The 14,839-nt window shown below is 39.8% G+C and overlaps 1 protein-coding gene across 3 annotated transcripts; it reads left to right on the plus strand.

Moving 5' to 3' along the window:
• Nucleotides 1-2: 2 nt before the first annotated feature.
• ppp4r3a (protein phosphatase 4 regulatory subunit 3A) lies at nucleotides 3-11,701 on the plus strand. Of its 3 annotated transcripts, none has more exons than XM_085132010.1 (15): nucleotides 3-1,197; nucleotides 1,376-1,431; nucleotides 1,525-1,623; nucleotides 1,769-2,386; nucleotides 3,190-3,267; nucleotides 3,366-3,482; nucleotides 4,838-4,954; nucleotides 5,046-5,177; nucleotides 6,777-6,879; nucleotides 6,965-7,123; nucleotides 7,246-7,415; nucleotides 8,288-8,430; nucleotides 9,063-9,259; nucleotides 10,017-10,237; nucleotides 10,774-11,701. In XM_085132010.1, the coding sequence occupies exons 1-15, from the start codon at nucleotides 1,056-1,058 to the stop codon at nucleotides 10,897-10,899; spliced, it is 2,478 nt and encodes an 825-aa protein (XP_084988136.1). In that variant the 5' UTR covers nucleotides 3-1,055; the 3' UTR covers nucleotides 10,900-11,701. The 3 variants fall into 3 exon arrangements, with proteins under 3 accessions (XP_084988136.1, XP_084988138.1, XP_084988137.1); XM_085132012.1 differs by having other exon boundaries at nucleotides 9,063-9,253; XM_085132011.1 differs by having other exon boundaries at nucleotides 8,291-8,430.
• The last annotated feature ends 3,138 nt before the right edge of the window (nucleotides 11,702-14,839 follow it).

The following is a 14,839-nucleotide window of genomic DNA, read 5'->3' on the forward strand; positions in this document are numbered from 1 at the left end:
GGACGTGGCATCATATTCAGTTTATTTTCTCTGTTACTGTCTCTTTAAATGTGGCGGGCTGCCCTGTTGTTGCCGTGCTGGAAACCCCGTACTGACTGTGAAGGGACCCAAGATGGCTGAATACTCACGGGGGGCACTTAGCAATTATCTGAGCAAGACATCGGCAATGAATGGCAAATAGCAGTATAATGTAAAGCGTAACCTTCAAGTAATTATACGACTCCAGTTTGTTGGTTTGCACAGTTTTGGGGATGCATGAGTAAGAGTAAGGAGAGAGTGGTCTCTCCGCGGCCCCGAGCCAGAACATGGCGGAACACTTGGGGAAGAAATAGCAGCTAACGTTAGCTAGCTGGCGTATTATTTAAAGAAGAATAGAAACATTGTTCCAGGCTTAAAACGGGTGTCTGTTGTCCGCAAGTATAAAGTAATGTTATCGACAGCTAACTCTAGTTAATCTGCTTCAAATGGTAGTTTAACATTGAATATGTGGAGCATAGGTACTTAGCGTACTAGCTAGCCAGTTAACTCGTAAGGATTGATAGCTAACGTTACCTGTAAGCGTACAAAATGTACATATAAGCAGGGGTGTTTCGTGAGCCAGTCATCGTAACATCTGCTTCTTTTTCAGTACTCTGTTCTCAGTTGTATATTGTAGTGACATTCGTTTTGTCGTTTAACGCGTAAGCTAACGACGTCCTCCGCTCTTTAATTTTGTCGTTAGCTTCCTACAATGGTTTGTACGCGGATTCTGCGTGGCGCCTTGCCTATAGCGCTGGCAGTCTAAGTTTTGAGGCAGCTCGTCAAGAAATGCGAGATATTGCAGTAGTAATTTTAACAACTATTGGGGAATCCTGCTGGAAACTTGTTGAGGCGTTCCACTTTTAAGTTGCTTTTAGAACTTATCCTAAGTGACCCCCCGCCGATTCATATTTAGTTAATACTCTTGTAGAAGTGAGCAGCTGTAAAAAGTGAATTGAAGTTGTGGCGTTACTAGGTGAAGAAGGCACCCCGTAAAAGGCCCGGAAGGGGAGAACGGGTTACAAGAAGCTGCCAGGATGACGGACACTCGTCGGCGAGTCAAAGTCTATACCCTCAATGAGGACAGACAGTGGGATGACCGTGGGACCGGGCACGTCTCGTCGGGCTATGTGGAGCGCTTGAAAGGCACGTCTCTCCTAGTGCGAGCAGAGAGCGATGGTAAGCGAACATAGGAATGCCACACGATTATTGTAGTAGCTCAGTTATTACTACAAAAACAATACATTCCGCACTCATTTTAACCACCTGTATCACCTGAAATTTGCACACGTATTACTTGTTTGAAGCAAATGCAGTAACCTACAATTTTGGGCTACCTTTGTTTTAAACCTGACAGGTTCCCTTCTGCTCGAGTCCAAAATTAACCCAAACACAGCCTACCAGAAACAACAGGTCAGTACATAACATGATGAACATACAAAACTGATTTTTTCCCCCCTTTCTGCTCTGTTTATTGTAAATTGGCTTTGTTTTTCTTTTGAAAAGGACACATTGATAGTGTGGTCAGAGGCTGAAAATTATGATCTAGCACTCAGTTTCCAGGAGAAGGCTGGCTGTGATGAAATCTGGGAGAAAATATGCCAGGTTAGTGTACTTAATTTGTGTGGGTTTGAGTTTTTCATCTCCATTAGTTTGTGGGTTTGATGCTATTTGTGTTCCTGGTGATCCCTTATGTAGTTACATCCTGAGGTGCTAATATGTTTGTCCGCACTTGTGTTTTATTGTTAAGGTGCAGGGAAAGGACCCTTCAGTTGACATCACACAGGATGTGGTGGACGAATCGGAGGAGGAGCGTTTTGATGACATGTCATCCCCAGGTTTGGAATTACCGCCATGCGAACTGAACCGTTTGGAGGACCTGGCCGAGTTGGTGGCCTCTTCTCTCCCATCACCACTGCGGCGTGAAAAACTAGCACTGGCTGTGGAGAATGAAGGCTATATTCGCAAGCTCCTGGAATTGTTCCGTGTTTGTGAGGATTTGGAGAACAGAGAGGGACTGCACCACCTGTATGAAATAATGAAAGGCATCTTCCTGCTGAATCGTACTGCACTCTTTGAGGTGATGTTCTCTGATGAGTGCATAATGGACGTCATTGGTTGCCTGGAGTTTGACCCAGCACTCCCGCAGCCAAGGCGGCATCGCGAGTTTCTCACTAAAACAGCCCGGTTTAAGGAGGTGATCCCCATCTCTGATCCTGAACTGCGTCAGAAAATTCACCAGACATATCGGGTGCAGTATATTCAGGATATGGTGCTGCCCACGCCCTCTGTTTTTGAGGAAAACATGCTGTCCACCTTGCACTCCTTCATCTTTTTCAACAAGGTGGAGATTGTGGGCATGCTACAGGTGAGATAAGCAGACATGTAGTAGTATGATCTAACAGTATGGGGTTGTTGTTTTTACTTTGTATAAACACTACATTTTAATTCAATGGTTTAATTGAAGCAAGTGTTATAAATAGGTAAACTTGTGAATATACTGTAATCCTCACAAAGGAGAATTTCTTTTATGAAATGTTAGTGAGCTTCAAATTACAGTAATTATAGGATTGTACATTGGTTTTATTTTTGACTGATTGTACTTTTACCCTGTCTGAGATTGTCTGGCAGCCTTTTATGATCATGTGACCTTTGTGTTTTTATCCTGTGTCAACTCAGCATTGTTTATGTATGGCTGTCTCCATGGAGGCACAGTAGTGTTGTGTAAATCTGTTATGCTGCGCTAGAGGAAAACTGAAACGGGCACATTGTTGACTCTGGTGTTCTTTGCTATATCATGCTCTGAAGTCAAATACTACAGATATGAGTCTTTGCTTCCTTAATTAGCATAAGGCAGGCAAGCTTAAATCAAACCGTTCACTAACCAAGGTTTTAAAATTTTTTAAAGTGGTAGTAGATGTCATTGAATGAGACGGTGTTTTCAGCATAAACATATCAAAAGTATTTTTTATTGTTTATGCTCCAAATTTCTCATTGACAAACATGATGCAATTCACTTTTGTTTTCTGTGTAATTATGTCGGACTTGTACCATTGTAAACCAATAACAGCTTTGTAACTTGTGAAAATTGGGTGTCTGTCATACATTGACATATTAATGATACTCTTAATACTGACTTCTTAAAATCTCATCTCCCTTTTTTGATGTCAGGACGATGAGAAGTTCCTGACAGACCTCTTTGCACAGCTAACAGATGAGGCCACAGATGATGACAAAAGACACGAACTGGTATACCAGAATTTAATAATTTATTTATTAAAAGTTGTTGCAGTCACAAACTCTTAAGATCTTTGTTTTGTTGACCTCTGTTTGTTTATTCCTTTTAGGTAAACTTCCTAAAGGAGTTCTGTGCATTCTCTCAAACATTACAACCTCAAAACAGGGATGCTTTCTTCAAGACATTATCAAACATGGGCATTCTACCTGCACTAGAGGTTATTCTGGTAAGTCCAGTGGCATTAATCTCAGATGAATAGTTTTGTGGTTTTCTCGCACTAAAATAATTTGTCTGTTGACGTCAGTAGCTTTGGTGATGTTGCAGCCTTTTGCATTTTGATCATGGGTGATGCCTTCAACTTTCTGATGCAATAAAATTGAATTAAGGGACATACTAGTAGTATGTCCCTTAATTCTATAACAACAAATTCGTCTTTTTTTTGTTATAATTATCTATAATTATTCTATTAAAAAATAACTGGAACATGCTAGTTTGCTCATTACATTTATTTTTTGCTGTACAGTACTTGAAGGTTGCCAGGGCATACCACAGGAACACCTAGTTGAGAAAGCAGAATCGGACTCCAGCATGTGATATCTGTAGCATTAAATTGCAGAGTGTTGTGACTGAGAAGATGGGATATTTCTTTTGTATACATCCCTTTTTTCTTTTAGTTAACTCGTGTGTTTAACTTCTCACATGGAATATGAGTTTAAATGGGCTTAAAAGAAGTGCTATGTGATAAACACCGAGGCTTAACATACATTGAACATGCATGCAGTTAGTCATCAAAGTTGTGGTTTCAGGGCATGATGGGCTTTTTGGCTAGTAAGCTAATAAGATTTTATTTATTTATTTATTTTTGGTGGTGGTGGTACAATTCATATTATCTGCTTGTAAAGTGTATGTGAGGAAGGTCAGGAAAGACCTTCTGCTCATATAGCCATTGGGGTAATGGGGATTCACTGTCCAAAGAAATTGTTAGACATTACAAGAACTACTAAAGTGCAACCATGAGTCAAACTGGAGCTGAATGATTACGGTTGTGAGTTAAAGCAAGGTCAGGCACTAAGGCAGAGAGATTTACAGATTTTAAAGTGTTTTCTTGGGGAATGGGGGAAAAAAAGGGGGGGTGGGCAACTTGATTAACTTTACATGGGGAAACCAGTTTAGCACCTCACAAAATGGCAATAATAATGCGTAAACGTGCAAGCGAGGTGTCCTTTCACTGTATGGGTCTTTTCTCTATAATTTGCCACTGACCTTTTTATTTTTGTTATGTTTAAATCAATAGTTTTTGTTCTTGAAATCTTGAGTTGGGTTTTGAATTGTTTGCTCTCACTATATCGATACAATTACATGTACTTCTTAAACCTGTGCACACAAGCTGATTTTGAAGCTGATCATGACTTTTGTTTTCATTATATCACTCTTGATTTTTATCAGAGAGAGGAACAACAAAGGTTGTTCCTTTTTTAAAAGTTATTACTTTTGAACAATTTTAAAGTACATTTCAAAATTTCCTGGCATGCAAATCAAAAATCTGCTGATAAATATAATAAATATATTTATTTTGAAAAGGGAATGGACGATGTTCAGGTGCGTGGGGCAGCCACAGATATCTTCTCTTATCTGGTGGAATACAACCCCTCCATGGTACGAGAGTTCGTCATGCAGGAATCACAGCAGAATGATGATGTGAGTATATACACAAAGGCAACATGATAAATAGGAATGATGTCCATTTATCACAATGATGCACATAAACTAAAACTTATTTGCCTTTCAGGACATCCTCTTGATCAACCTGATCATAGAGCACATGATCTGTGACACAGACCCAGAGCTTGGTGGTGCAGTGCAGTTAATGGGTCTGCTGCGAACTCTGGTGGATCCAGAGAATATGCTTGCTACTGCAAATGTGAGTGTGAATTCTGCTTTTACATAGTTTCCACTATGTATGTATGTACTATTTACACCAAGGTTATTATCGTTAACGAAAACTAACAAAATAACGAAAACTAGAAGTGAAAAAACATTTTCGTTAACGGAAATAAAAATAAAAACAAAAAAAGGAAAACGAACTAAAACTGGAATGAGTGTTCACAAAACTAACTAAAATTAACTGAATTTATAGCAAAAATGTGTTTAGTTTTCGTTGATGTGTGCGTGTCATACAATAGTCAAGGGTGAAAATAAGTTTAGTTTCCAGATTTTTTTCTTGCTGTGTCTCATTATGCCAGCAGGTGGCAAGTACGTTAGTCGAGTCGTCTGTGTTGCTACTCCGTCCACGCGCAGAATCATGTCAGGAAAAGTCGGGAGAAAGCGCCAGAGTCCAATTTGGGATTACTTTGAATATGACTGTGTTTTGGATAAAGCAAGTGTCTTGTAGTGGAAAGAGACAAATTATGAGGGACATTTCTAAAGGGAAAAAAATCCCACAAACCTTAAAGTGCACTTGAAAAGCTCACACAAGAAGGCTAACCTAGCTTACCTTGAGAAGGTAAGGGAGCACACTCAACCCTCATCCCCAGAAAACAGAAGCTAACCCCAGGCAAGGCAGTGTGATACATCCCGAGACAACAGGACGGGGATATCTACATAACTGTGTGAGTCAATTACCTTCAAAAAGTTTATCAGTTCACTTGAACCACAATTACGAACACCCGGTGCTGCAAGAGTTAATAGTCTCATTGGGGCCAAGATATACGTTTTATAGTTGCCTGGTATCAATAGTTGTTCATCTGCCTTTATTTATTTATTTAAAGAACCCATAGGTGGGAATGCGAGTTGTCTGTCTCTGCATGTTAGCCCTGCGACAGACAGGCGACCTGTCCAGGGTGCAGGGTATGGTAGCTGGAATAGCAACATACCCAAGGATAAGCAGAAGAGAATGACTGATATGATGAAACTGGGATTTTTGTTACACTTAATTATTGCAAACACAACTAAAACTATAACTGAAACTAATCAAAACTAAACTGAAACTAAGGATTTTCAAAAAATAAAAACTAAACTAAACTAGCAAACAATTGGTAAAAACTAATTAAAACTGATATAAAATTGAAAATCTGAAGTCAAAACTAAATAAAAATAAAAACTAATGAAAATTGCAAAACTATTAAAACCCTGATTTACACTGACCGTAAAACAAACAAAAATCAAAACAAAACAAGTCCATTGCGCAGATAAGAGTTGGCTTTCAAAATGTGTAAGTGCTTAAATACAAAAGAGAATAAATGTTATGTCTGTGGGTTCTTGCGCTTTGGACAAAGACAATAGTCCTATCAGTGTGAAAAAAAAAAAAAAAGAAGCAGATTTCCTTGTTAATCAAGTTACTGTCTAGTAACTGAAAACATCACTGCCACCAATTCAACAGGTTGGCCAGGATATCTGCAGATTCACTTTCTTGCTTGTAATTCTTTTGAACTGGAGTAAAAAGCTCAAGTACGTTTAAAAAATTTAGCAATTCAACAAAGTATCTGTTTCCTTATTTTTTTTATTTATTTAATTTTTACAGAAAACAGAAAAAACTGAGTTTCTGAGCTTCTTCTACAAGCACTGTATGCATGTTTTATCAGCTCCACTACTGGCCAACACCACGGAAGAAAAACCTAGCAAAGGTACTGAGTTTTTGTTAGATTTCTTTTTTTAATCTACAAGTTTTTATGTTGCTAGCTTTCTCACGTTCTTTCTTTCCTCCTTTAGATGACTTTCAAACATCCCAGTTGCTGGCCTTGATTTTGGAGCTGCTAACATTTTGTGTTGAGCATCACACCTATCACATCAAGAACTACATCATCAACAAGGATATTCTCAGGAGGGTATTGGTGCTCACAGCCTCCCGGCATGCTTTCCTGGCTCTATGTGAGTCACAGTTCTTCCAACTCTATATCTGTCAAAGTAGAGCACGATACAATTAAAGTCTGTTTGACAAATAACATAACATCTATTGCTTAATATTGAACATTGTGTTTCTCCCTGCACAGGCGCCCTGCGTTTCATGCGAAGAATTATTGGTCTAAAGGATGAATTCTACAATCGCTACATCATGAGAAATTTTCTCTTTGAACCTGTCATCAAGGCCTTCCTCAATAACGGCTCACGCTACAATCTCATGAACTCTGCTATTATTGAGATGTTTGAGTATGTTCGTGTGGTGAGTATTTTTCATACCAAAATTTAATAGGTAAACAACAGTATATATTTAACACAAAAGAACCTTGAGCGACATGATCAGCATATAAATGATGTCAGAGCGCCATAATAGCGGTCTGTACATCTCATGGTTAACTTGGTTTGGGAAGCTGGAGGGAAAAAAATGTTTGGGTTCACTTGTGTTACTGATTTTTGTTCCTGTTTTTTATTGCTTCTGCTTCTCACATTTGAAGAGCCTGTAAAACCTGTACTGAAAAAACTGGTCATGTCTTACAGGTTTAAAAAACCAATGTATGGATAACTGATGTGCAAACATAGCTGTAATTATTTGTTAGAGAGAATACTTTTTCAATGCCTATCTTAAGTGATTTTATATTTAATCAGAGGAACTGATATGTGTACGATGTCAAACTAAATCCCTAAAAGTTTACAAGTATTTTCACATACAAGTACAGTCTTGAGTCCATTTAAGCCAAACTGTGACGTGTTTTAAGGTTGTTTGGTTCTGACCAAAACAACCATGCCCAAGACTGTTTTGAGGAGATGGTGGTGAAGTTAGCTTGGGGTTTTGTCAGTGCGAAAAGAAAGCAAACAACAGAAGAAAAAGCTACAGGTTTACAAACTCATCACCTGATTTGGACCAGAGTAAATGAACTATAGGTCTGAAAATGCTCGGAGTCCAGTTGTTATGTGTGCATTCATTATAATTAGTTCTAATCTACCTTTTGTATTTCCCTCATTGGCTTCTTTCCAACTTTTTTTCCCCACTCTGCTTTATCGAAAACTGTAAACTGCCCATCTTTTTCTCTTTCCATACTTTCCCCCTCTGCTACCATTTCTGTGTTCTCCGCTCCCGTTTGCCATTGCTCCCAGGAGGATGTGAAGTCTCTAACGGCTCATATAATAGAGAACTACTGGAAGGCTCTTGAGGATGTGGACTACGTCCAGACATTTAAAGGCCTAAAACTGCGGTATGAACAACAACGAGAAAGGCAGGACAACCCCAAACTTGATAGGTAAGAAGATTTTGTCTTGACTGCTGCCTTTATCTAATTATGTATTGACAGACAATGTTTGTCTGACACTAAATGGAAAAAGTGCGTGTGACAACTTGAATGACTAATTTTGATGAATTTTTTTTTCATGAATTGTTTTTTTGTGAAGGCAGATTTGTTGAGTCACAGTGCTATTTTGAGCTGCTGTGTTGTAAATCGTGCCCAGTTTATATTCTTTTGAAATGGATCCTTACACTTGTATTTCACCAACTGTACAAAAGCAAGTTTCCACTTATAGAGAAGGTTTTGCAACTAAATGCAGTCTAACCGTTAATAGTTAAGCAATACACCAGTTGCTCATCTATGACTCTTAAAGCGAAACTGGATGGGTTTGTTTTGTTAATCTGTAATACTTCTGTTAAATTTCATGTTATAAAATATCGACTTCATTTTTAAACGAATGTGGTGTATGTTTTATAACAGCTTCTTGGGCTATGTGTATACTTCATGTGTATGTGTATACTAATGTAAACCACATGTTTGTGGATTACATTAGTTCTGTAAGAGGAAATTTGGCTAACAAAAGAGCTTTCAAAGAATAGAAAATCTTTTTTTTTTTTCCTGATTACTGAACTGTGCATTTTCTGTGACAGCATGCGCTCCATCTTGAGGAACCACCGCTTCCGCCGTGATGCACGGACGCTGGAGGATGAGGAGGAGATGTGGTTCAACGCAGATGAAGATGACCTTGAGGATGGCGAGGCAGTTGTTCCTCCCTCTGATAAAATGAAGAGTGAGGAAGACCTCATGGAACCAATTAGCAAGTTCATGGAAAGAAAGAAATGTACGTGTAAGGAAACTTGTGATGTTTGGTGGGAAATTGGGGTTGGAAAGAAGCACATTCTTTAGTTAATTATATAAATTAATGTTACTAGCGGATTATTTCTGAAAACAAAGCCCCTGTAAATTTAATAAAAGAATAGATTTTATAAAGGGTATTTCAGGGTTACAGATATAATGGCAAATTTTAGGTGAAAAATACATTGTAATTGGGTTGTCTCGGTTACATTGACAGCTTTAGGTGTAGTCATGGGGAAATCACCAGTGTATATGGTTCTTACATTATTCCTCCCCAGATGAAAGTTGTTTGTGTTGTTTGTCAGCAAGAAGCAAAAACTACCAAACTGAATTTCCTGAAATTTGCTTGTAAGGTGTTGCAGAGCCAAGATAAGTTATTTTGATTTTTTAAAAATGGTACATTGGGCTTTGCACATAATGTGTTCTGTTATTGTCTTGTATGGCAAACCAAACTAGACTTCATTAAAGGTATATTCAGGTACTTCAAATGTATTGCTCTGCATTCGTAAGGATTCACTCAAAGAAGACTGTTTTTGTTTGGTTCAGCATAGCAGTGCCACTCAGAACCAGTTTTTACATGCTGGCTAGGTATATTTATAAGTAGTGAGAGACACCTAAGAAGGAAAATATGTCTTGCAAAAGCCTGTCCTGATTTCCGAGGAGACAATTATATTCACCCCTCCAAAATTTTAAAGAATTTTAATGAGAGAATGACCTTTTCTTTATCACCTCATCATGTTGACCCACAGTGAAAGACTCAGAGGAGAAAGAAGTATTGGGAAAGTCGAGCTTGTCGGGCAGACAGAATCCCAGTTTCAAGCTTTCCTTCTCGGGCTCCACTAAAACCAGCCTCTCCAGCCCTCCTTCATCTGCCTCACTAAACCCAGGTTCTCCAGGATCGCCAGGGTCTCCAGGCTCTCCAGGCTCAGGCGCACGGAGCTCACCCTCCACCACAACTGTAACCACAAAGGTACCTGTCAACATTTTTTTTTCTTAATGAGCAAAGTTTAAAAAAAAAAAGAAGATTTGCACAGTGTTGGCTATGCTTTAAACACTTAAGTGAAGGATTTTTGTAAAAAATGAGATTTAGCTATGAATCTTCACACTTATACTGTTAAATTTCTCACAACTCCCCCTCTATTCTTGTTATATAATACAAAAACTGGACATGATAACCATTGTGCCACTGGACTAGGATCTTTTTTCTAGCTGACTTTATTTACATGGTGGAAAAATAGAGGGGGATGGAGATTATCAGAAAGTGTGTTATTTATGGATTTAATAGATTTCTAAAAATGGCGCAAAATGAGGACAATTAACACCAAATTATATACAAAAATGGGGGGAAAAATGCAGTGAGTTTAGTAGTTGTGAAGAATTGCATGCAATATTGATATGTATGCGTAATGGGCATATGATTGCTAGTTATAAAGAAAGCAGTGTTGAAACATGTCTGCAAATAATAATTGCAGTTTCTGCAAACTGGGTGTCTCGTTTCTGCTTCAGGGAGGTTTGGTGGGACTTGTGGACTATCCTGATGATGATGATGACGAGGAGGAGGAAGAGGAGGAGGATGGAGAGAGTAAAGAAGACCCTCTGCCACCCTCAAAAAAGTCCAAGCTGAGCTCCTAAAGAAGCGTCACTGTCTCAGCTTGTGCACCGCTCAGGCAGTCTCAGCGCATAGACTTTACACAGGAACAATCAAACTTGTAAACAAATTGAATGAATGAAAACCACCGCTCAGTCAACGGGTGGCCACATGAGGAGCAGACTGTGAATGGATCTGAAGGCTCCTCACACTAGTCCAATTCATACAAGTGCCAATCAGGAGACCAGGAGTGGAAAAACCGTCTGAAAATGGGAAGAGACGATTGAAAGTTTGGAGAGGGGAAAAAAATTTCACTCAATAAATCTTCAGCGGACTCAAACAGTATGAGCCATGAGTTTGGTAATTTAGCAACTGGAGGAAAAGACCACATACAAAAAACACATACAACACAGACTGAAATCCCAGAGAGCTCGCGGGCTGGACCATAACCCACTGACCCCCACCTGCCCCCCACTCAGGGAAGGACATCACAGTGGCCCAAACGGGTCGGCCAATTCAGACCTAGAACCACCACTCGCACCCCTGTCCCCTCCTCAGAATCCACTTCCTTCCTGTTCCTTTCTCCTTCTTTTCTCCCCTGCTCTCTCCCTTCTCTTTGTCTGTTGCTTTTTCTCCCTTTTTAAGTTAGCATATAGGACCAGATGGGAGGCAGCATGTGGCAAAGCGCTGTCCTTGTTGTCATTTGATGATGTCATCAGTGTCGCCGTTCCTCAGCGGACGTTGTTTCTCCGAAGAGGAAAAAAAGCCAGCAGTTTCTTCATTATTTTCTTATATGTTCTGTATTTGTCACAGTCTTTTTTTTTTTTTTCTTTCTTTTTTTTTTTTTGTAAATGACTACAAAAAAAAGACCTGCCTTTAAATGTTCAGGACGTTTTCAGTCACACTTGAACAGGTTTTTAAAGACCTCAGTAGGTGAGCTAGTTTTACCCTTTTTGCCCTTTGAAACTGCAAATTTTTTGGAGAATTTGTAATCCCGTCTTGATTAAAGATTGAGTGGAATTCTAGATGTGATGAATTTTGTCATATCTTTTGTTTTTCCTTTCTTTTACATGAGTGTACACTAGTTGTTCAGAAAATTTGGGACCATTAAAATGATCTTTGCTGTAAGATGTCCTACTACCCTTTGTCCTAGTAATCAAGTGTTCCTGGCTGCATCTACTTTACTACATCTTACACAATTTTTGGCTCCTTGCTAGAAGATGGGTGGTTTTTGGTTCACAATGGTTCCACAAACTAGAAGGTCAAACTGAAGAAAGATCTGTAATTCCTGGGACTAAAGTATTACCATTATGTTCCAACTAGCAGACAAGGTATCCCAAGTTTTTTGGGGGTGTACTTGGTTGCTGATCTCCTAATAATCCACCAGATGGCATCCTTGGTCCATGAGAGAATCAACTATGTGAATTGTGGGTTATTTCAACTGCTTTGCAGTCCTTACAGAAATCAGTCATTAACTCCTCCACAGAGAAAGTATTAATACCTTGCTGTTGTTTTTAAAATACTGTGTATTACATGTGGCATCTTTTAACTTCTTTGTTGAGACGGTAATGGGTGGAACATTGGTGCTTGATATACCACATTGGGGACAAATTGTTAAAGATGCTGGCTATTATGTATTTAAAAACAAGGTCAGATACACAACTGCAATTTTGCAAGTAGACTCCATTAGAACTTGTTATCCTGTTGGTATTATACCAGTATGATTCTTTCTGCCATCTCATATAAGTGACTAATATGAGGTTATAATTTCTTTAATCACTCTTAGAAGAGGTATTGCTAATCATCTTCATAACTGAAAGCACTTTGCAGCACTTGTAGCCATGCAAGTGTTTTGTTTTTTTGGAGTGGGAAAAAAAAAGTTGATGAAAAATGTCAGCACCCTCCCGTTTATGTGGTCACCTCAGTGGGAGTCTGAGTACAACTCAAAAACAAACAGCATCAAGGCCACCAAGAAGTCACTGTGTTGTCCCTCCAAGTGCATTGTGGCCTTCAAACATTGTTTATTAATTAAAACCCAACAGAAGAGGATCACTCGGTGCTCAGCGTGCAACGAGAGCCGTCGCACAACGCCTATTAAGGCCTCCATTCACATGAAAGCCATCTCCAGACAACAGCAGCTTTTGAAGAGCAGCCCTCCCTGCCAGCCTCCGTTTGCTCCTCAGCAGGAGTGTGGCAGAGTGTGTGTATATGTGTGAGATCTCCCTCTTTGCCACTGGAGAGGCCAGCTTGGTCTTGGTGCCAGCCACTTCTTCACCAGAATGCCAGCTCCTCTTCCAGTGCCAAGTCGTTCACCCGGCTCTGCCCGCCTGTATGTCTGCCAGGCTGAAGAGCCCCCATCAGGGACGCTGCTGTCCAGCTTCCTACTGGGCCAATGAAAAGTCTCTTTGACAGCTGTCTTGATCAGCTCCACTCCTAAAGCATACTGTCTGCCAGTTGTCAACTTTCTATACATTGATCACTTTAGTAGATATCTATGCAAATGCTAAAAGCAGCAGAACAAATGATAGTATAGATGAGGCTCACTACTATATTGTGTGCATACTTTTATAAGAAACAAAAAAAAAATTGGTGTATTTCAAACAAGGTTGAAATTTATGAGTTATACTCCCTGCCACCAAATATATACCTCCCTGACAATGTGGTGGTTTTGATCTGTAGTGATTGCAATCTGTTTTTACTGCTTCGCTTTATTCCATCTGGCCTCACATAACATTTATTTTTTGTCTGCACACATACCTGTTTATAGAGCTTTTGATCTTATCACCTTATTAAGTTTGCTCAACTGCTCAGAACAAAATGTCCTACCTGTCAAGAACCCTGGAAACGTGTCCACCAACTCCCTGTTCTGCAGCAGTGAACATTTTTATTACAACTGATGCAGATGCTGTGATGCAATCAGGAGCATCAGAGAAACAAGCAGTGGAAGCAAGGGAGGGAAGTTACGAACATACAAAAGTCACCTTATTTTGTATGTTATCATGTTATTTTATCAATTAAAATGATCAATTTAGTTTATAGCCTTAGATAGCCATTACAGACCACTTTAGCAGCCAGTTTCCCAAAATGGTCCAGAGCATGCAAAGTGCAACTTTTGGACACTCTCAGTTATAAATAACAAGGTGTCTGACATTTATGGCTCTCTTTTAGGGCTATGATTTCTTTGCTTTAACAAAACGAGAACAGAACCAGTAGGGGGCGGTAGAGACCACTTGTGGATGCCAATCAATGCATAGATTTATAAACGTAGAAAGGTAATTAACCTTATTATGTGCACACGTGTTTGGTTTACTCCGTGCCATTTATTTATAAACAGACTTTTTTTTTTTTTTTTTTTTAGCTTTTGAGAAGCACCTTTAATTGATCAGTGGGGGATGGGGAAGGAAAGGGGAGTTATTTTATCCCGTGTAATCCTGGTAACTAAATCAGGATATATGAAAGAGGAAATGTGGCACACATGCGGTTTTTGGAAGCCTAGCTGAGCTTGTCTAAACACTCACACAAAGTCCACCTTTATGTCTCCCTACCGGGCCGGGCGTCGCGGCAGACAATGACCCGTATTTCCCGGCACAAAGTGCTCTCTGTGTCCGCCGGAGCTCCCCCGCTTTAATGGAGGTGATTGCCCGTGTTCAGTGCAGCGCGTCCTCCGCTGTGCGTGATTAATCACCGTGTTAAACGCTGGAGCTGGGCGTCCCTCGGGCGGAGAGAGGGCCGGTAGGCCGACGTGGAACCCCCGGGGCTGGGGGGCAGCCGGGACGGCCTCGGGTCAGCATCCGTCGGCAGCGAATAAAAGAGTGAAGAAAAGTCCTCATCCGTCACATATGGTTTACATTAAAGCAGAGGTGAGATGCAGTCACGAACAGAAGTCCAACATACTGTGACCTACATGTTTCTGAAGTGGTGGCTGAAAAAATATGAGGTCTCCAAAGTGACATCTATATATCAAGATAATTTCAAATAACTGAC

Source organism: Neolamprologus multifasciatus, chromosome 15 (genome assembly GCF_963576455.1).
Source record: "Neolamprologus multifasciatus chromosome 15, fNeoMul1.2, whole genome shotgun sequence".
Classification (NCBI taxonomy): Eukaryota; Metazoa; Chordata; class Actinopteri; order Cichliformes; family Cichlidae; genus Neolamprologus; species Neolamprologus multifasciatus.